Genomic DNA, 20,720 nt, shown 5'->3' with positions numbered 1-20,720 from the left:
TGTATTAAATATAATTATATTAAATATATTTATTATAATTATTATAATTATAATAAATATATATTAGTGGATTAAATACATTATATATCCGTGTAGTTGTACTTTCAAGCAATTCCAATAGCTGTTAACTTTTTTCAAATATTACAAAAAAAAAAATTTTTTTTAAAGAAACATGTATTTAAATTTCAGAAGGTTTAATTCGTAAAATCACAGGAACACTAGTACATGGCAGAATTGCCAATTCAGTGACGACGGCCGTTACGAGATCGGCCGGAGTCACATCATATGTAATGTTTAAAAGATTTAACGACTTCTTCGTTCGCCAATTCGAGAGCAAAGACCTTTTTGATTTGTCGTTTGAATAATGGTTCACGAGCTCGTCTGCGTTACCTAAAATGAAAAAAACATTGAATAAAATGAATCCGAGATGCATTGTTAATGAAAAAGTTTAATAATTAAGCAAACAGATATTAAAGAACAATTATTATTCTTGAAAAACAATATATTATCAAATATTTTATAGACACAATAATTTTAATGTGTACAACGTAATCAACTATTACACAATATTAATAATTCTAATATATAAAAGTTGCGATATAATTGTGTGTAATATACAACTTTTGTGTATTTATATTACATAATTAGAATATATAACTGCAATAACAAAACTTCATTGCTTACCTAATTCATTGTAAACAATAGAATCAGTTTGCACCCGTTCGCATGTCTTATGTGTCTCGCAAGCTACTAAAACAGGTACATTGAAGGCCTTTGCTATCAGAGCGACTTGTGCAGTTCCTGCTCTTGACATCACCGCTCCATTGGCTAATATCGCATGGGCACCAAGAAAAACTTTACTAACCTGAACAGTGAAATAATAAATTAATGAAGTGAAAACTATTGAAACAATTAATTTTTAAATTATCTCGAATCCATATTTAAAAAAAATCCAAATTACGTACTTTTTATGAATGTATATATATATATATATGTTTTTCATTTATATCAAAACTCAGCTAAATCTCACTTCTGTTTTTCTTTAACATGGATGTTGAAGAAAGACAAAAGTGGGATTTATCTGAGTTTTGATCTACATGGAAAAGCAACTATAGATTTAAACTATAGTAATATATTCTTTAGTCAACTGCATTTATATATCTATATACTTCTGGCATGATAAAGCTGAGAGCATTGATCAATATATACGAGCACTCAATTCCATGTTTTACTAAACGCCTCAACTGTTCCTTTCCCTCTAACCACGGTCTACCATCAACCACGATTACGCGAAACTGTTTGCCAGCAGCATGTGCTTCTATTAATATCTTGTGAATTAAGGATGAACTGAAATTATATGTCAGAAGATTATATCATTTATAGAAACAATAACAGAAATCTGTAGGAATAAGAAACTTAAATCATGTAAATGACTGATAACTAATCTGAATACTTACTAGCCATAAGTTAAAATAACATTTCCATTTGAGATTTTTTCTCGTATCGTTATCGATATTGCTTTATCAGCCAGCTGAATCTGCTCCGAAATGTAGGTGTCTATTATGTTTTGTAATTTGCTTTTTACCTGGAAAGAAATCAAACATTAAATTATTAAATGCTAAACATGAGAAACATAAGTAATAATTCAAATTGTTCTATCTATCTTTGTTTTCAATGAAAAGCTGATGCAAATACTTATTTACATTTTCATCAGACAACGATGAGAACCGTGTCATTTGCCACTTGAGGTGACGCATAGCATTTTGCTGGGAGACAGCCAGGGGTCTGCAATGACGAAGGTACGCCAGGGATTGTTGCAGACACGTCTCGAGGCCTCGCACGAAATCTGCCTGGGCCGGTTTCTCGAAGTCCTGGACCACCTGTTTGACAGCAGCCAGGAGCGCGACGCATCTCGCGTTGCTGCCTACGATAACTTTACTAGCGTACTGAATGCCTAGTCTAACTATTACCGGATGTATACTCGAGTTGACAGGAGCCACGTCGATCCGCGAGTTTTTTCTCTCATGATATAAATGTTTGAACAAACTAAGCTGATGCGGGTCCTCTTTAATTGCACTTTTTCCAACATCCTTCGTCACCGCGCACTCGGATACCGTCTCCACGCATTTAACAGGCGCTTTAGTTCTGCTATTGTCCTTTGATAATGATTGTTGTTCTTGTTGTTGCTGCTTCGCAGCTCTCTGAGCTTCCTGCTTAGCTCTTCGTTCCGCGCGAAGCTCGGCCTTGCTTTTTTCCTTGCTCTTATCCTCGGAAGCAGGATCCGAAGTCTGAAGCAGGTTTTCCTTGGACGCTTCCCTCGTCGAGTTCGTCCTTGAATCCTTTTTCAAGGTATCACAATTGGCTACGAGGAGTTCACCTTTGACACCCGGTTCTGCTACTTTATTATCATTTTTCTTCGCTACCTCTTCTTCTAGATTTTTTTCCGGAATCTGACAATTGGTCAGCGAAGATGCTGGTTGAGGCTTGACACTATTGTTCGCTACCTTACCAGGTTTTCCCTTCGACGCTTTGGCAGCCGCCTTGGCGGCCTTTTTCGCCTCGCGCTCCGCTTTGATCTCCTCCCTCGTCTTTTGCGGAAAATTCATTTTTGTCTTCACGTGGCCGTTGCGAGAGAAAAAGGGTTATATTCATCTGTATATTGTTGCGCAAAAAAAAACCAACGTGTATGTACCAAACTTTCTTCTTCGGAGAAACTTGAAGGTTAATTTCAGCGCCGCCCTCTCGAACTCGAGAGCAAACTAACATCGGTCGTTTAAGACGTGTTAGAACCCGATAATTATCTCTCTGATTATAATAAAACCCGTTTGTAATTATTATTCAGCAGTCAGCTCGACGTCAAGATTCCTTGAAAAGTTATTACACGTCTTCGATCTGGGATTCGGAGCATATGTTGCGATTTACAAAGTGTCATGCAACTCGACTAACCTTTTATTTTTCTCGTTGTATTCTCGAACGAGAAAGATTTCGTGAGAGTCCCTTCTTTCAATTATTACCTCCGATAATTAAAATCGAAGAGAGATGAATGAGGAATGTAATTTTATATTTTATCATTTTATTGACACATAACCTTTCTGTACTTGCTTTGACGTTTCGTTGACGTTTCGGCGGGAATCTCGAAATATTCATGCTTTTCCAATCGGATCAGCTTAAAAATGCGGCGAAATATTCTGACGAGCAGCCTGGAGAATGCCTCTTTCAGCATTATATTTCAGGTATAACGACGATAAAATATCATCAGAGAGTTTCTGATTATAAATAACAAGTTATGCTGTCCCTTGAATCTTTTCCAAGAATTTTATTGTATTTATGCAAATTTTTTATTTCCTCCCTCTCCCACTCTTAATACATGCATTACTTTCTCTATATTAATTGCAATTAATATATATATATATATATATATATATATATGTTTCTGTATTATATAAAATTTTAGAGAGATTAAAACTTCTTCCAGATATTCTGTCGCTGTGTCACGTTTTTCTTGAATGCCTTTGTCGTCCGGCATGTAGGTCAAGCTGTCTTAGGTGTTATTAACGTGAGACTGTTGTTGCTGGAATCTATGATACTGTTTCTATCACGAGAACCATTCATGAAAGCATGTCTGACTAATACAGCAGAGCATAATTGGGCTCAAGTTGTGAATTTACTCTGGCTGACGTTAGTTTCTTGCCATCTTGTCCCATATATAACAAATTATTAACAACTCCTCCAAGAATTTTATTGTATTTATGCAATTTTTTTTCTTCTCCCCATCTCAATATATGCATTATTTTCTTATTATTATTAATTAGAGTCAACTTGTTTCTCCCTGTTTGTTTAGCCATTCAATAAAATTATACAACTTAATTAATATTTTCTAGAGTACCCATATGTTGTGTGATGTCTTTCCTATTTGGATACATTTGGTTATTCTTGCTCTCTACTACAGAAGCATTACCACCATATTATACGTTTGCAGTTTGGGCAGTTGGACTATCGTGCATCATAGAATTGTCTTCCTTAATTGTTCAATTAGTTGCAAACGCATTTCTGTTTGTTAGACTTAAAGTAAGAAAAATATTGAAAAAAATTGCAATACAACAAAAAATATGTAATCTTTCAAGAAATGCAAATCTTTCACATATTATGTATTTGTTCTTTTAGATAATTCTGGACACGATTATGATTGCTATTCGTACTATGACATTTGTCCCATTAATATTATATCATCCAGAGAATGCATTATTTGCATTTGGCACAGCTCAATTGATTGCAGCAATATTTTATACAACTAGTCACTATGTGTACTTTCACTATCATATTGCAAAGTTGAATAAATGTACACAGAAACGAAGAATGTCTTTGAGAGATAGTAATGATGAGAGTTTTGTGGTAAGAGAGTTTCCCTTTTGCACTGTGAGGGACTTTTTACCTGGTCAGTTGGTGAATAACGTATGTAAAAATGTAATCGCATTGTCACATCATTCTTTAAGAACAATACAATAGTTATTTTGTAGGACTCGTATCTTGATAAAAAATTAACTATTCTTACATGGAGCTTCTTCAGGCAAGGAATACTAAAGCAAATTCTAACGGAAGGCGAAAGATTGATTATGACTATAATGCCAGTATTAACATTCACAGAACAGGTACATTTATAAATTAATACATACATATATTATAGTATTGTTTTCAATATCATGAACTTTTATCTTTTTTTTTAAGGGTACTTATGAGATTGTAAATAATTTGGGCTCATTAGCTGCTAGATTTATTTTCCGTCCAATCGAGGAAAGTGGATATTTTTATTTTACACAGATAGTAAAGAGAGACAAACCGATATCTGAGCAAAATGCAGTGAGTTACAATTTTTATAAGAGATAATATATTTAACATATATCTGTTTATAAATATAAATATTTAACTATGATATTTTCAGGCGGATGTACAAGAGAGTGTGAATGTGTTGACACATTTGTGTTCCATTGTCACATCTATTGGTCTGATTGTTCTAGTATTCGGTCAGTCCTATTCAAGCACATTACTCTGGTTGTACGGTGGCTCGAAACTGACCTTACCTTTACCCGTCCTTCTGCTAAGAGCGCACTGTCTTGCCGTATTACTGTTGGGAATTAATGGTGTGACAGAATGTTACACTAATGCAACAGCTGACAGTGTGACTATAAATAAGAGCAATGTAATTATGGTCTACGAATCTATCGCGTTTCTTGGCGCATCGTATCTGTTCGCCATGTGGTTTGGTCCAGTTGGTTTTATTTTCGGCAACTGCGTAAATATGAGCCTAAGAATCATACATTCGGCGACGTTCATCAATAGAAGACATCGAGACACGATATATCATCCTCTACGCGGATTAGTACCGAGGCCTATGTTCTCCGCGTCTCTACTAGTTGCAGCATTCATTACTAATTTATCACACGTAAAATATCTGTTTTAATTTTCTGTATACATCTATGATTATTTCAATTTAATGTCCATTTTTTCTCTATTTCTCTTATAGGCTTACTTCTTCCCAGCTGAAAAAATATTGCATCTATTCATTGGAATAATAATGTTCCTAATTGTATTTGCATCGTGGCTATACGAAAATCACGAATTGCTCAGGCTTGCTATAAACAAATGGTACAAAAGAAGAAGCAAACAGGGAAAGAGCGATTAAAAATTTTTAAGCTAATTGTAAATTAAATAAATGATTTTATTTATGATTTACGTGTATAGGACACCAATGATACACAAACTCTGTGTTGTAATGCAATAGACTCATTACATTACATAGGAGCTTATTATAAATGTTGAAAAAGTATAATATACAAATATTTATTTTCTATATAATTTTATAGTTATGTATAATTAATTACAAATCCCTCCATATATGACAAATTATATTTACATTTATTAAAATTTTTTATTAATTCGTATATTCAACTTATAAAACTTATTAAACAAAATATTCCTAAATACATCTAATTTCAGATATAAGTAAGTTCCAGGTATTTAACAAGAATAATTGTTTCAAGTTGATATATCTTTATATACAGCACCAACTACAGGACCCTTGCGATATATGATACACTGCCTGAAAATAATTTGCAGTTGATGTAATAATATTCATTGTTAAAAATTTTTATTTTAAATTATTAATATCATGAGAGTTTACCTGCTGTCATTTTGAAGGGATATAATTGGTGCTTTAGACTTGGGCTCTAATTTTGCAACTAGACCTGATATAGCTGCTATCAATCCCGCGCTGTCACTTGATGCATCACCTTTAACTGTAAAAATTTTTATAATCTTGCATTCTGATTTTGTCAACTTTATATTTATAAATTTCTAGACTTTTTCTGTATGTGGTCCATTTATATTATTTTTTAATAACTTATTACCTCCTAAGCAGAGACCAGAATGATCTACCAAAATACAGCCAACGATGCCTTCCTTAGTATATCTGAAAAATTAATATATAGTATTCGTTAAATAATTAAAAAAAAAGAAAATTTAAGAAATTCATATTATTGAGATTATTTAATACAAGCTGTAAGTACATGTACTACAATGTACAACTTACGTGTCATCCAACGTTTTAACCAAATTTCGTTCCATTCTCGATATTTTAGTAGTTATTTTCGTTCGAAATTACCACGATTTGTTGAAAAATAATCGCGTTATCACTATATTTAGCTTGTTATTTACGTTTACGTGTTTCAGCTAACCTTCAATGACAGTTCACGATACGATTTGTCGCGAATACACACATACACATGTAGATATTATGGTACCACGTGATCCTCTCAGGCGATTATATACCGAGTGGGCTTTAATGCAGTTGTTTTGTCTGGTAATTTGAACTTTACCCTTTCCTTCCGTTACATTGCGAAACATATTGTATTGTACGAATAAATTATTCACGAGCGTTGAATTAATTTCGAAATAAATTTATTTCTGAGAGGGACCACATTCTGTAATCAAGTGCCTATAATATAGTCTCGTGTTTTATTACATCGTATTTTTTTCGTATTATTCTGAATCTCGATTCTAAAAAATAAAACATTTAAATCTGTGTGGAAAAATTAAAAATAAAGAATACAATAGTTTTTTGCGCGACAAAAATCGTGGAAAGAATTATATCCTGAACGATTCCGTTTGTTTTTATCAGTGGGCGCGACGTAAGTATTTTATAAGACACCCGGTATAAAACGTTATATACGCACGACGGGGCCGACGTGAGACGTGGACGTGACTTGTGCAGTGACAATCATGGCTGGTAAGTAAGAAGATGTGAACTTATTTGTTGCTATTATTTTATTGAAAAAAACACAAACTATTGAAAAAGATGGATTTATTATTGCTGCGTCATTATGTTAAATTAATTTGTTGCCATGAAAAGTATTAATTTGCACTTTTTCACTAATAGTATTCGAATTTAATAGAATTAAATTTATATGTAGGTTTCAATTGAAATTGCAACATATAAAAAATGTAATACATATTCAAAAAAGTTTATTGTTTAAAAAGTTTAAGTTATTTCATAGTGTGAAAATGTTATAATGTTATATACTTTATTGGAACATAAATTTATGGATGTTTTAAAGTGTTGCAACATAAAAATATAAGTTTCAATATTTAAATTTTTTCATCCTTTTCTCTATGTAAAAACTTATTATAATTTTTTTAATATTTATTATATATATAACTATACTTTTTACATATGAAATAAACATTAAATGCAATATTAAAATAAATCTTTTAAAAAAATACAATAGATATATTTTAAATATATAAAAGTTTATTAATTTTTCCCATCTTAATTTTTTATATTGTAATATTTATTTTAATTAAAAAGTGCCACAATAACAATTGTATATTTTCTTCTGTTTAAACTTTTTAATGAAAAACAATATTTCTATTATTTTAGGGATAAATCCTTATAAGCATCTACTAAAATCCATTAAAATTGGACAAAAAGAATGCCAATATTATGATATTGGCAGTTTTGGGACAAAATATGGTAAAATAAATTGCTTATTTATTACTTTGGAATGTTTTATGCATATAAATAAATTATATATTTCAATTGTATAGTATATTTAATTATATTTAAATTGTATATTTTAATTTCTGTTATTCAGACAGACTGCCATTCTCTATTCGAGTTCTCTTGGAAAGTGCTGTACGTAATTGCGATGACTTTCAAGTAACAAAAAGTGATGTTGAGAAAATTTTGGATTGGGAAAACAATCAAGCTGTCCAAGATGGAGTTGAAGTGGCTTTTAAACCAGCAAGAGTCATATTACAAGTAAGGAGTACAATTTTTAGATTTTATTCAGCAGTATATAAGAGATATACTTATTATTGTTATTGTTATATTATAAATAGGACTTTACTGGAGTACCAGCAGTCGTGGATTTTGCTGCAATGAGAGATGCTGTGAAGAAACTTGGTGGTGATCCTGATAAAATTAATCCAGTCTGTCCATCTGATCTTGTGATCGATCATTCGATACAAGTCGATTTTATAAGAAGGTAAAGTTCACTGCTCTATCAATCATAATTTGATATTTGATGATAACGTTTCTACAAAGAGGAAAAGGTTATCAGTATATGAACTTGAACTTGAACATTATTACAATATTATATAAGCAAACATGTTTTACATAATACATTTGATAACATTGCAAAAAAGATAAATAAAAAACAGGGATATTCAATTCTATAGTTTACATCACCTAATGATAATATGATTGAATTAATCTGAATATTATTGCATATTTCAGTACTGATGCCTTAAAAAAGAATGAAGAACTTGAATTTGAGAGAAACAAGGAACGCTTTTTGTTTCTCAAATGGGGTGCAAAGGCATTTGAAAATATGTTAATTGTACCACCTGGAAGTGGTATCATTCATCAAGTGAATTTGGAATATTTGGCAAGAGTAGTATTTGATTTCAACAATCTTCTGTATCCTGACAGTGTAGTCGGTACTGATTCTCACACTACTATGGTCAATGGTCTCGGTGTGCTTGGATGGGGAGTTGGTGGGATTGAAGCAGAAGCTATTATGCTTGGTCAAGCAATTTCTATGTTGATACCAAAAGTTGTAGGATATAAATTGGAGGGTGTATTGAATCAGTATGCTACATCCACTGATCTTGTTCTTACAATTACAAAGGTAAAATTTCTTTTTAGCTAATTATGAATTTAGATTTTTTTGTTTGTTTTAATATATTTATCTTGATATTTTATATAATGTTATTAACGTTTACAATATAATTTATTATTTTTAATGTTATAATTGTGTGTGTAGGTAGTTTACAATTGAATATTTAATATTAATGGCATGATAATGAAACAATCAGAATGAGCATATATTTTTATATATACTTGCAGAATTTGCGACAAGTCGGAGTGGTTGGAAAATTCGTTGAATTCTTTGGGTCGGGAGTATCGCAATTAAGTATTGCGGATCGTGCTACTATATCTAATATGTGTCCAGAATATGGAGCAACCGTAGGCTTCTTTGCAGTAGATGAACAAAGTTTAGCATATCTCAAACAAACAGGTAAATTTTTTGTACTATAAAAGATTAAATATCGATATAAATAAATGGATATAATTATATTTTATTAATTAAGTATTAGTTATATTAATATAATACTAATTAAAATTTAATTAAAAATGAAACATATTAATTAAAAATACAAAAAGATAACGATATAAACTTTTTTTTACGATTAGCCTAGAATTTTTTTATATATGCAAATCTACAAGTATTTTCTCTATACAGGTCGATCAGATGAACATATTAATCGAATTGAGAAGTATCTTAGAAGCGTACGCATGCTAAGGAATTACGATGACGCGAGTCAGGATCCAATCTTCTCGGAAGTGGTCACTTTGGACTTGAGCACTGTAGTTTCAAGCGTCAGCGGACCTAAAAGACCGCACGATAGAGTTTCAGTCTCCGACATGCAAATAGATTTCAGAAACTGTCTCGTAAACAAGGTGAGAGCAAATAGATTTCAGAAACTGTCTCGTAAACAAGTATTCTTAAATATTCTTGCGTGAAAATGTATATTGCACTCTCTATCAAGCAGATTTATTTTTATCTCCATTCTGATATATTCTGATATATTTAGATCTAATCTAATATATTCAGACATATTTCTTTATACTTAATAATTTAATAAGTTGCATACACATACATAACGATATAATATTACACACCTATCGACGATGTAGAATTAACGCTTTCCAGGAAAGACGATTAGTTAGTACATGCAAGGGACGAATATTACCCAGTGACAATATAAATATTAGCCAAACTGGATTATATCCATCTCGCGCGTTGTACCTCTGTCCTGCCGATTATAAAGTTTAAACGCTATTTTTCTCTGTGAAAAAAATTTGTTAAAGGAGAAGAGAATGTTTGACAGAGAATGATGAAACATTTACTGTGATATGATTATTTTATTTGAACATATCACAGTAAAAGTTCCTTTAGACTCTATCATCTAAAAAACATAAGCAGTTACTCAATTCCTAAATTTATTTAGTCCCTAGTGTAATGTACAAATTCAGTAATCGAATGCGTTTGCTTTTACACATTCATTTTAAGAGAATATCAACAATTTTTCTAGATCAACTCATACAATAAACTGATATGTTAATAATACGATAAAACAAACTCGCGATAAAGAAATATATACTAATTTCGCATATTTTAGCAGCATTAATATTAAATTGCTGTGAAAAGCATGTCGTTATTCACACAATCGTTGATTAAAGTCCTATGTTTCTATATCTCGAACATTTAAGCTTTGCTGATCTAGCTTTATGATATTTCGATTATTCAGCATATAGTTAGATCACCAAAGATAATTGAACAAGACACGTGAGGTATGTCCCGAACGATGAATCTTCAGGCGAGGATTATCTCTTGTCATTAAAGACGAGTATATGATCTAGTCACAAATTCTTACTATGTGCGCACCAGATCAATATTCGTCTCCATGTCAAGAATTTTGAAAATGATACAGATGATGAAAATGAAAATAAGATATTTTAAGCACACCAGAGAAGTGTAGGGATCTAATATTGGATGCAATCATTACCCGGTGAAGGTTTTTATTACTTTTTCTTTACCGGATATGATCACATCCAACAATATAATCGCCTTTATTGATTCACAGAGAAAGATTTCTTCAATTTTTATCTCGATCCAGTTTGAAAGAATATCCTAAAGTGGTGTAGGCACATATACACAATAAGATATTGAATAGCACAAAATTATATGAATTTTTCATTAAACTCGTTTATATAGGATGTAAAGAAATTATTGATCAGTGATTTTTCCATACTTTCTATATACTTTCTATATGAAAATGTGAAACAGATATATATTTAAGTTAGAGAGAAAGAAAGTAAACTAATTCAAGCTAGTTTAATTAAAAGATACAAACTCTTTGTGTTTAGAAGCGTAAAACAATTTCGATAAACTATACAAAATTTTCTTAACAAAACTATTTTAAATTTAAGAATATTGCAGATATAAGAAAAACTTACTATTGCTCGATGAGTTTGTGACGGACAACTAGTCAACTATTCAACTGACTTCTTTATATTTGTTGAGCCCTTTTATTAATGGGCCTCCCTTCTACTAGGTCCCTACCAAAAACGACGATATCTGAAACCAATGAGAAGTTGAATTTGAAGCTACGATTAATCATCAAACTGTTTAGAAATTTTTACTGGAAATTGAAAAAAAATTAAAGCTTTAATAAAAGTTTAAGTATTTTAAAATTGTTTTAATATATTAAATTAAATATTACTTCGCGGTTTTTTTGCAACATTAGATATTACGTTAAGAATATTTTTAAATTTGCTTTCTAGACAAAGAGTTTGTAAAAAAATAGTGCTATATATACATATATAATTACGTAAACTATTTATTAAATAATTATATATATATCGATTATTATTATATTTACCTCACGATTATTGAGAAAAGGTGGTCTCTTGGTCAGATTGATGGTCTTGATCCAATAGGCGAACCACGGTAAATGATCGCTCAACGGATCGAAACAATACGTGTTTACGATTGTGCAAGAACGTATCGATCGATTTCTATTCAAAATATTCAACATTGGCATCGTGTTACCTGGCCTATGACAAGTCATACTTGCTGAAGAAACTCATCCAAATGAATCAAAGTGCTTTCCTTAAATTTAATTCTTCTTTGCAGTTGGATTTAGAATCGAAAACGATCGGGGTTGATTAAAAAAAATCGCGATAAGAGATATATTTTATATACTTTTCACTATACATTTATATATTAGTAATATATAGAAATAATGACAAATTTTTAGATTGGCAGATTTTTTATATCAAAAATGTCGAGTTTAACTCGAAAAATTAAATTATTAGAAAGTTATAAATTTTTATAAATATTAAAAACATTATTTATCAGTTAAATAAACTTTAATGGAATTTAAAATTAATTTGAAGTTTTAAATTAAAATGATTTTTCCTGACACATGCTTTACATATGTAATACATATGTGTGTGATAAATGTAAAAATATTTAATTTTAATGTTTCCAAAAGCAACATCTCTTCGTGTGAAGATAAGAGTAGTGTAAAAATATTTAAAAAATATAAATTATGATTTCGTATATCCTTTGATATGTTTTAATTTAAAAAAATGAAAACTTTTCATTTCATAGATTTAGAACATGATATTTTCATTTCAAGTCATTAATAGAAATATGTCATTATTTCGTCACTAATGAATATGCATTTTCAGCATCTATAAAACACTCATCATTATACGATAAAACTAATTAATTATTATTAGCTGCATTATTGTTGGTTTTTAAAATCAGCAGCTAGAGAGAAAGTACAAGATTTAATTTTTCTTAAGCAACAAAATTAATTAACACCAGATTACGTTATATTTTTATTTGCGAATGTTAAGAATTTATTACAGATTTATATATAATATTCAATGCATTTATAAAAGAATAATCGCAGCATAAAATCAGCTTACAACTTGAATTTTTCAATATGTTTGATAGAGATTGCTGGACTCTTCTTGTATAACACGTTACTTTCTTTTATCCTTTGGAACTTAAGAGAATGTGAATGTGGCACTTAACAATTTATGAGGGAAAAGATATAATTTGTACACGTACCGTTGATCGATCGATCCGTCCGCTTCGTCGGAGAAGACAAGAGTCTTTGATCGCACTTCGCATAAGTTCTGGAAGACGTATATTCAGACTCGCGTTGAAATTGCTGATACAACATCCTACTACCTACGTTCGTTTTGCAAAGCTCACACATTTCATTGCAAACGAGCCATCGTTTGACATGTATGCTGGTATATAGAGATAGCTCGGATTTCTCATTAAGGCACAATACTTAGAGTCGATAAAGAAAGAGATACATTTACAAAAACCGATAGAAAATTTTGGCTGAAAGATAATTTTTTATAAAATTTAATTGACATAATAATAAAATTAATAATTGTGATTATACTTTCCAAACTTTCTCAAAGTAAAAATAGTATTAAAACAACAAATATAATAAGATGAATAAAATTATTGTTTGATATACATATAATTATAAATTAAAATACGACTTGTTCACATAAAAATGCACACTTTTTGAATTTGTTATTAATATCTATATTATTTTGTGTTCTTATCTTAAGATGCAATTATTATTTTTTAAATACTTAATAACATTTTTTTCTTTATTATTTCTTTTTTTGAGAAGATAAGAGACATGAGAAATCATCGTTATTGAATCGTGACACGTGTTAAATGCACGCGGTCATAGACCTTGCGATTGCTTCAAGATCGTTGCAAACCCATTTTGCTTCTTCAGCAAATCGTTTACAGGACAATGAATTTCTATATCACAACGTTAGCTCGCTGTTACGTTCGCTCGTTGAACTCCGCCGAATTTGTAAGGTGAAACTATCAGAATGGTTTGGAACAATAACATATGTTGCTAAATAACACAAGAAGTATCATCTTGTGCGATTCTTAGCTTACAGTTGTTTATAAATTTTATCATGTCTTTTGGGAGAAAATTCATTTAAAGGAGGATAAATTAGGAAACGAGTAAAACAAGAACAAAAGCTACAAGATAGAATATTAAATGCTTTTTTAATGATTTATGGCCCCTATATGTTGTTTTTATTTATAACATTATTTAATTTTATTTAAAAAATAAATTTTTTACATAAATTAACGTTAACAAATTCTTTATATTATGAATATTTATTATTTTACTTGGATGACTTGAATATTACTATATTTATTACTTATTTAATACAGACGTATAATTTTAATAAATGTCTGATAATATCGCAACTTTACAATAAAATATGTTCAATCTAGTATTTTTTCTTTCATTCAGTTAAACGTTCCTTTACTTTTAACTGTAGATGATTTTAGACTTCATTAGCTGCTAATGAGTTTTTCCATTAGATAAATTGATAAGAAACTAATTGTAAATATCACTGCACATAAGATAAAATGAATTTTTTTTCGAAGCTTAACGACTGCATACTTAAGAAATAGATAAAACAAAATTCTTTATGCCTAAGGTTATTTAAATTTCACTGATGTTAAAGATATGAAATGACGATTTTTTAAATTTCAGATAGGATTCAAGGGCTACGGTTTAACTCCGGAAAAGGTAAATACTATGGTAAAATTTGAGTATGAAGGAAAAGATTACAAGTTGAAACATGGTTCGGTGGTCATAGCGGCGATTACCAGTTGTACAAATACTAGCAACCCAAGTGTTATGCTTGGCGCAGGTACGCTATAAATTTTATGTGGATTTAATCAGAAAAATTAAAATATAATTTAATACACACTTGATATCTTAATAATCGATATATTTTACAATTTATTACGTTGATGCAAAAGCTTCGTCGCATCTTGTATATTTTTTCTACATTTTAATATATTCTTTTTATCTCGAAAACACCTCTTGATAAAACATTGAGATTAGAATAAGAAAAATATTGCTATAAGCGAGAAAAAAAGAATATTTTATTTATAATTGTATCTTTACATGAAAGTTTATTAGCAATATTATTTAAAGATTATTCTTTTATTATTATTAGTACATAAAAAAGTTTTTTTATTTTAAAATTTAAATTTAAGTGCCATGTGTGAATCAGGATATATAATATTTATTTGATGCAGGTCTTCTTGCTAAAAAAGCAGTAGAAGCTGGTTTAAATGTCGAGCCGTATATAAAAACATCATTATCACCTGGTTCCGGAGTCGTGACTTATTATCTTGAAGAAAGCGGAGTAATCCCGTACTTAACAAAGTTGGGATTCGATATCGTGGGTTATGGATGTATGACCTGTATTGGAAACAGCGGTCCGCTTGATGATGTTATTGTCGAAACTATCGAAAAAGTAAGATATTCGAGAACTATTTCATTTAAATTCTATTTATTTTGTTGTCGACAGTTCTATCTTTTAATGAATTCTGAAAAGTAAAAATAATTCTATAAATTGTTAAATAAAATCAAAGTCGTATTTAAAGAATTGCAATCGTAAAAATAAATATTATTTGATTTGAAAAAATCTATGAAATCGACCAACAATTTGTCAAATCAAATGATTTATTTTACAAGAATATTTTTACATACTTAAGCAATGCTTATTGTTAAATCTCTGTTTTGCAGAATGAACTTGTTTGCTGTGGTGTTCTATCGGGTAACAGAAATTTTGAAGGCAGAGTACATCCGAACACTCGAGCAAATTATCTAGCGTCTCCACTTTTAGTAATAGCATATGCTATCGCCGGCACCGTAGATTTCGATTTTGAAAAGCAGTCATTAGGTAAGACACAGAATTCTTACGGATAAAAATAAGAAATGTTCGAAAAAGAAATCAATTTACAGAAGATATATATATATATGTATTTAAGGTCACAAGCCCGACGGTACTCCGATATATTTACGAGATATATGGCCGACCAGGGCGGAAATTCAAGCTGTAGAACAGAAATATGTCATTCCGGCTATGTTCAAAGAAGTTTATGGTAAAATCGAACAGGGCAGCAGCAATTGGGCGAATTTGATAGCGCCTAGTGGCAAATTATATCCATGGGATGTTAATTCAACGTACATTAAAAATCCGCCTTATTTCGATAACTTGCAAAAGGTCATTAGAATTATATATTATATATTATATATTATATGACTTTAATGTTTAATTTGGTTTCTTCAAAAAATTCGAAAGAATTAATTTAACTAAATCTACATACTTCTGAAATTAGCTTTCTATATTTCTTAACAATCTCTGTATATCAAGATTTAAGTAGTCAATATTAGTATAAAAGATTGTATTGTTCGATATTTATGTGTAATTTAAAACAAATTGTAATTTTCTGTTTCCTATATTTATGAAGAATATGTATATATTTACAGAAGCTGCCTCAAATCAAACCGGTCACGAGAGCGCGAGTACTCGTGAATCTTGGAGATTCTGTTACGACCGATCACATTAGTCCAGCTGGTAGTATCGCGCGTAATTCACCAGCGGCGAGATATCTAGCGAGTCGCGGGTGAGTTTCACGTACGATGGATACGACAGAGACGTTCGAAAATTAGCTGGATTTTTAAGAATGTTATATTTTTTATTTCTAGCTTGACACCAAGAGATTTCAATTCTTACGGTTCGCGTAGAGGGAACGACGCTGTAATGGCACGAGGCACATTTGCTAACATTCGTCTGGTGAACAAATTCATTGGTAAAGCGGGACCACGAACAATCTACATTCCAACTAACGAAGAAGTATATATATGTTTAACTTCAACAATTTGGCTCGATTATTTTCGCAACCATACCTTTCAAGTTTTAATGTAACAATACAATTTATTACTTCTTTTGTATATTATTAGAATATGTATTACATTGCACGTGTGTATTATTGTTTGTATATTATTAGAACATGTATTACATTGCACGTGTAGGATTTTTAAAACTTGTCGATGGCAAATAATTAAGAAAGAATTGATGTTATTTAGATGGACGTATTTGATGCAGCCGAAAAATACGCAAAGGATGGGACGACTCTGATTGCTCTAGTTGGCAAGGAATATGGATCCGGATCTTCTAGAGATTGGGCTGCTAAGGGACCGTATCTGCTTGGTATTCGAGCGGTCATAGCCGAGTCGTATGAAAGAATACATAGGTAAATTTTCTCTGAATTACTGTAATTATTTACGATAAAATTTGAATATATTTTCATCGAATTGTTAAATTTTTTTTAAAGAAATGTAGTTTATAATCCTGTGAAAAAAAATTTACTTTACTTTCACTTTTTTCTTTAAAATCGTTTATTTATTCATAGATCCAACCTTGTGGGTATGGGCATTGTTCCACTGCAGTATCTTCCTGGAGAAAACGCAGAGTCCTTAGGTTTAACTGGTTATGAACAATACGACATCGCGATTCCCGAGAACTGTCAACCCGGAGAAAAGATTACTGTGAGCACTGATGATGGCAAGAAGTTCGATGTGATCGCACGATTCGATACAGAAGTTGATTTGACCTATTTCAAACACGGTGGTATTCTCAATTATATGATTAGAACAATGCTTTGATTTTTTAAAAGAGAATATAAATGATTTTTTTTTTTAAGATTACTTAAGGAGATACTTAATATATTGGTTTTGGGATATAAAATATATCTCTTTTAAGAAAGATTTTGAAAATTCATAAATGCACAAGGGAAAAATAAGTATACAATAATTTATAGGCACTATTGTAACAAATTGTTTACTATTTTTTTTCCATCCAAAACGATCAATGCAATTATATTTGTGCATATTATTTATATCATAACATACCAAATTTTTATTATTGTACCAATTATTTTTATTGGTTTTAATATTCAAACTCGTTGCGCGAAGTTTATTATGAACATCTTTGAGAAAATTAAATTGTATTGTTCGAAAAATGAATTTTTTTATATTTTATATAATCGTTATCTTATATTACATATGCATAGAGAAAATTATTGTCTTCGCTTTTGTGTATGTATTGCAATAATAATAAATTGTTGCAAAATTGTTGCAGTATAATTTGCTCTCCATTTTTTTAATTATATATATATATATATATATATATATATATTACAGAAATACAAAATATATCATGACATTTTATATATATCAGAACTTTATTCAAAACTATATTAGAAATTATATCATTTCTTTTTTTATATAATTTTTTACAAGATATATAATACACATTAATTCCTCAAGAAATAAGAGAAAGGAATAATTTTTTGCATCTTCTATATATCGGATTATAAATAGTATGCAATCAAACAGTTTTACAATAACAATCGATAGGTATTATTATTCATTTGTAAATAGTATTGCTTGAAATCATTCTTTTTGCACGACTGGTGTGAGAAATTTAATCGGGCTAAACATCGGTCCAGAGCACAATACATATAATTGCTATCAAATTGTAGAGAATAGATTGGACTGCTATGATTTATTTGCAAACTTATAAAATATACCTAAAATTTTTGAAGAAATTTGTAATGACAATATATAAAATACAAAATGCGTATAATTTTAATTTAAAACGAATAAGAACCTGAACAAAATTACACTTCCTCTGATCCCATAGAACTGCTGCACCATTATTCTGTGTTCCTGTAACTATACTGTATTGATAATCGGATGAAACACAATATATTGCTGCATCATTTGGATCTGCCCATGAAGCAACACATTTCTCAATTCTGAAATCATAAATTGTTCACAGATTGTTCCAGAATCAAAATTGTTTCAGATTGTCTATGAAACACAAACTAAGCTGAGTGATCGATTAAAGTTGGGATGTACATATTACCTCAAATCCCATTTTCGGACACATGTATCATAGCCACAGGTGAGTAAAGTATGTGGATTATCCCACACCATGTCTAATATTCCAGCACCGTATTTCCAAGGATACCGTATTTCATCGAACATCGTGTAACTGAAATCTCTGTATTAGCTTGTTGCAAATTGTTTGCTACACACCAAAATCATATCTAGTCATACATCTCGTAATACGATTAATTAATTTGCCATATTAATTTGCAATATTACCGTGTAAGTGTTTCAATATTGATTAAATGAAGTGGTGGAATGATGGAAGTTCCGGACGATCCAACAGCAAATTGCGTTCCTGTGGGATCAATCGCGAGCGACCGCACTCTGTCTATTTTATCCATGAAATCTATGTTAATTTCATTTTCGTCAAAATTACTTTCTTCAATATCTACATGTTTTTGTATCTAAACAGAAACAAATACATTACACTATAAATTATCAATTGCATTCTAGACAAATAATATCTCACCTTTATCATACCATCATTTGAACCTGATATAATATTTTGCGACGTTGCATCTATGCCATTAATGTCGCAAGCATGAGAACACTTAAGTTTCCTTATACTACTGGGATAACCATGTGATATATCTCGCCAATATTGTATATCACCATTGCTATGAAGAGTTTTTGCAAAGAAGTTTATTGTGGAAAAAAGCAAAGTTTAAACAGTATTTGTACCTAAATACGCACCTATGACCACTTATAAGGGAATTTTTATAAAGAACAAATTTGCAAATATCTGTTTCGCACACATTTTGATAAAAACAATTATCATGATCATTGTGTTTCTTTTTAAAATAGTTTGAACTACGTTTAAAACCACAAAGCTGATAACCACCACTCCACCAGATAGAATTACTTGTCATTTGCAGCCATGGCATCACATTCACTCTACACGGTTTTATATTTTTCCACTTATATCTTCCATATTGCCAATTGTTAGATATGCGCAACATAGTGCGTGGGGATGATAATACTGGATTACATCTGAGAAATAAAATATGTAATCTTTAAAATATCCTTATATTAGGATTATCACAAGGATTTATGATTTTCCAGATTGTAAATATTAAAGTGCATCTTATAAATATTTATTTAATATTAATTAAATACATAAAAAAGGAGCTTAATATTAGTGTCAAAAACAACACAACAAAAGAGAATAAATGCTTAATTTGAATAATTATTTGATTATTGTTATTAAAGAATATTATATTTCTAAGTTAAATTCATGTATAACCTATACAAACGCACCTCCTACGAAATCTTTCTGATATTTGATTCGTAATAAGAAATCCTCTGATCTTTTTGATCCAAACCGTGTCCGAGCATACGATATCATAAAATCGCTTGCATACATTGCTGAGTCGCAGCAGATCGTAACCATCGCAAAAATCAAAAATTAGTAGCAACACTTCGTACGGCAAGGTATGCAAATATAAAGTATCTGTCATTTTTATATTATGCGTATCTTATTCCTCTTTGTTTTTTCATTGCATCCATATCGAAATGAAGTATCACGATTTAATTTCGCATGCTACGTCATTTTTTCTTTTTAACATCTTCAATATACTTCAAGTTTCACCTCACATATAACCTAAACGCGTCGTAAACTGTATTTTTTTTGTGCTGTCACGTGATACGTCTAAATCATGTGATACGTCATAAGAGGGATCACGTGTTTCAAGACACATATGGGTAATATATTTTTTAAAAATTGTATATTTAAAAATTAATGATCGAGTTAAGTATATTCATTGATAATGTCA

General features: G+C 30.4%; 5 protein-coding genes and 1 long non-coding RNA gene across 8 annotated transcripts; 2 read left to right on the top strand and 4 right to left on the bottom strand.

The window, feature by feature from the left end:
• Positions 1-177: 177 nt before the first annotated feature.
• On the bottom strand, positions 178-3,250 carry eIF2Bdelta (eukaryotic translation initiation factor 2B subunit delta). The gene is made up of 5 exons (XM_029319111.2): positions 1,704-3,250; positions 1,458-1,585; positions 1,170-1,347; positions 685-865; positions 178-390 (listed from the first exon to the last, which is right to left on the bottom strand). Exons 1-5 carry the CDS (start codon positions 2,604-2,606, stop codon positions 179-181), a joined length of 1,602 nt encoding a protein of 533 aa, XP_029174944.2. The 5' UTR covers positions 2,607-3,250; the 3' UTR covers position 178.
• Positions 2,482-5,853, top strand: LOC114943472 (man(5)GlcNAc(2)-PP-dolichol translocation protein RFT1). Of its 2 annotated transcripts, XM_029319110.2 has the most exons (8): positions 2,482-3,233; positions 3,476-3,678; positions 3,882-4,068; positions 4,165-4,452; positions 4,518-4,649; positions 4,726-4,857; positions 4,940-5,440; positions 5,522-5,853. In XM_029319110.2, exons 1-8 carry the CDS (start codon positions 3,174-3,176, stop codon positions 5,678-5,680), a joined length of 1,662 nt encoding a protein of 553 aa, XP_029174943.1. In that variant the 5' UTR covers positions 2,482-3,173; the 3' UTR covers positions 5,681-5,853. The 2 variants fall into 2 exon arrangements, with proteins under 2 accessions (XP_029174943.1, XP_085345238.1); XM_085489112.1 differs by lacking the exon at positions 3,476-3,678 and having other exon boundaries at positions 2,483-3,233.
• Lamtor5 (Late endosomal/lysosomal adaptor, MAPK and MTOR activator 5) lies at positions 5,696-6,814 on the bottom strand. The gene is made up of 4 exons (XM_029319109.2): positions 6,587-6,814; positions 6,405-6,466; positions 6,179-6,293; positions 5,696-6,097 (listed from the first exon to the last, which is right to left on the bottom strand). The coding sequence occupies exons 1-4, from the start codon at positions 6,619-6,621 to the stop codon at positions 6,034-6,036; spliced, it is 276 nt and encodes a 91-aa protein (XP_029174942.1). The 5' UTR covers positions 6,622-6,814; the 3' UTR covers positions 5,696-6,033.
• Positions 6,815-7,198: 384 nt separating this feature from the next.
• On the top strand, positions 7,199-18,633 carry LOC114943469 (cytoplasmic aconitate hydratase). Its single transcript, XM_029319106.2, has 15 exons — positions 7,199-7,282; positions 7,934-8,026; positions 8,148-8,314; positions 8,395-8,540; positions 8,792-9,185; positions 9,404-9,575; positions 9,801-10,018; positions 14,686-14,845; positions 15,240-15,460; positions 15,733-15,889; positions 15,978-16,213; positions 16,480-16,616; positions 16,699-16,846; positions 17,080-17,246; positions 17,406-18,633. The coding sequence occupies exons 1-15, from the start codon at positions 7,276-7,278 to the stop codon at positions 17,656-17,658; spliced, it is 2,676 nt and encodes an 891-aa protein (XP_029174939.2). The 5' UTR covers positions 7,199-7,275; the 3' UTR covers positions 17,659-18,633.
• Positions 11,544-12,362, bottom strand: LOC146720021 (uncharacterized). The gene is made up of 2 exons (XR_014926228.1): positions 12,004-12,362; positions 11,544-11,699 (listed from the first exon to the last, which is right to left on the bottom strand). It is a non-coding gene; the product is annotated as an uncharacterized LOC146720021 (long non-coding RNA).
• LOC114943470 (F-box/WD repeat-containing protein 4) lies at positions 18,218-20,654 on the bottom strand. Of its 2 annotated transcripts, none has more exons than XM_029319107.2 (7): positions 20,206-20,654; positions 19,642-19,938; positions 19,418-19,565; positions 19,165-19,352; positions 18,923-19,060; positions 18,665-18,812; positions 18,218-18,584 (listed from the first exon to the last, which is right to left on the bottom strand). In XM_029319107.2, the coding sequence occupies exons 1-7, from the start codon at positions 20,403-20,405 to the stop codon at positions 18,393-18,395; spliced, it is 1,311 nt and encodes a 436-aa protein (XP_029174940.1). In that variant the 5' UTR covers positions 20,406-20,654; the 3' UTR covers positions 18,218-18,392. The 2 variants fall into 2 exon arrangements, with proteins under 2 accessions (XP_029174940.1, XP_029174941.1); XM_029319108.2 differs by having other exon boundaries at positions 18,923-19,051.
• Positions 20,655-20,720: the final 66 nt, after the last annotated feature.

This window comes from Nylanderia fulva, unplaced genomic scaffold (assembly GCF_048542155.1).
Source record: "Nylanderia fulva isolate GAGA-0341 unplaced genomic scaffold, ASM4854215v1 Scaffold8, whole genome shotgun sequence".
Taxonomy (NCBI): Eukaryota; Metazoa; Arthropoda; class Insecta; order Hymenoptera; family Formicidae; genus Nylanderia; species Nylanderia fulva.
Note: the sequence above shows the minus strand (reverse complement) of the source record. Positions and strands in the feature narration are given on the sequence as shown.

Excerpts from the sequence above, each read along its gene's own strand:
- eIF2Bdelta (XM_029319111.2), bottom strand. The coding sequence starts at position 2,606 with ATGAATTTTCCGCAAAAGACGAGGGAGGAGATCAAAGCGGAGCGCGAG. Across the intron at positions 866-1,169 it reads TCAGCTTTATCATGCCAGAA|GTTAGTAAAGTTTTTCTTGG; the intron begins GTATATAGATAT and ends TTCACTGTTCAG. Across the intron at positions 391-684 it reads TATTGTTTACAATGAATTAG|GTAACGCAGACGAGCTCGTG; the intron begins GTAAGCAATGAA and ends TTTTCATTTTAG.
- LOC114943472 (XM_029319110.2), top strand. The coding sequence starts at position 3,174 with ATGCGGCGAAATATTCTGACGAGCAGCCTGGAGAATGCCTCTTTCAGC. Across the intron at positions 3,234-3,475 it reads CTTTCAGCATTATATTTCAG|ATATTCTGTCGCTGTGTCAC; the intron begins GTATAACGACGA and ends AACTTCTTCCAG. Across the intron at positions 5,441-5,521 it reads TCATTACTAATTTATCACAC|GCTTACTTCTTCCCAGCTGA; the intron begins GTAAAATATCTG and ends TTTCTCTTATAG.
- Lamtor5 (XM_029319109.2), bottom strand. The coding sequence starts at position 6,621 with ATGGAACGAAATTTGGTTAAAACGTTGGATGACAC. Across the intron at positions 6,467-6,586 it reads GTTAAAACGTTGGATGACAC|ATATACTAAGGAAGGCATCG; the intron begins GTAAGTTGTACA and ends TTAATTTTTCAG. Across the intron at positions 6,294-6,404 it reads TTCTGGTCTCTGCTTAGGAG|TTAAAGGTGATGCATCAAGT; the intron begins GTAATAAGTTAT and ends AAATTTTTACAG.
- LOC114943469 (XM_029319106.2), top strand. Across the intron at positions 9,186-9,403 it reads TTGTTCTTACAATTACAAAG|AATTTGCGACAAGTCGGAGT; the intron begins GTAAAATTTCTT and ends ATATACTTGCAG. Across the intron at positions 17,247-17,405 it reads TCGTATGAAAGAATACATAG|ATCCAACCTTGTGGGTATGG; the intron begins GTAAATTTTCTC and ends ATTTATTCATAG.
- LOC114943470 (XM_029319107.2), bottom strand. The coding sequence starts at position 20,405 with ATGACAGATACTTTATATTTGCATACCTTGCCGTACGAAGTGTTGCTA. Across the intron at positions 19,566-19,641 it reads TCCCTTATAAGTGGTCATAG|CAATGGTGATATACAATATT; the intron begins GTGCGTATTTAG and ends AACTCTTCATAG. Across the intron at positions 18,813-18,922 it reads GTCCGAAAATGGGATTTGAG|AATTGAGAAATGTGTTGCTT; the intron begins GTAATATGTACA and ends TTATGATTTCAG.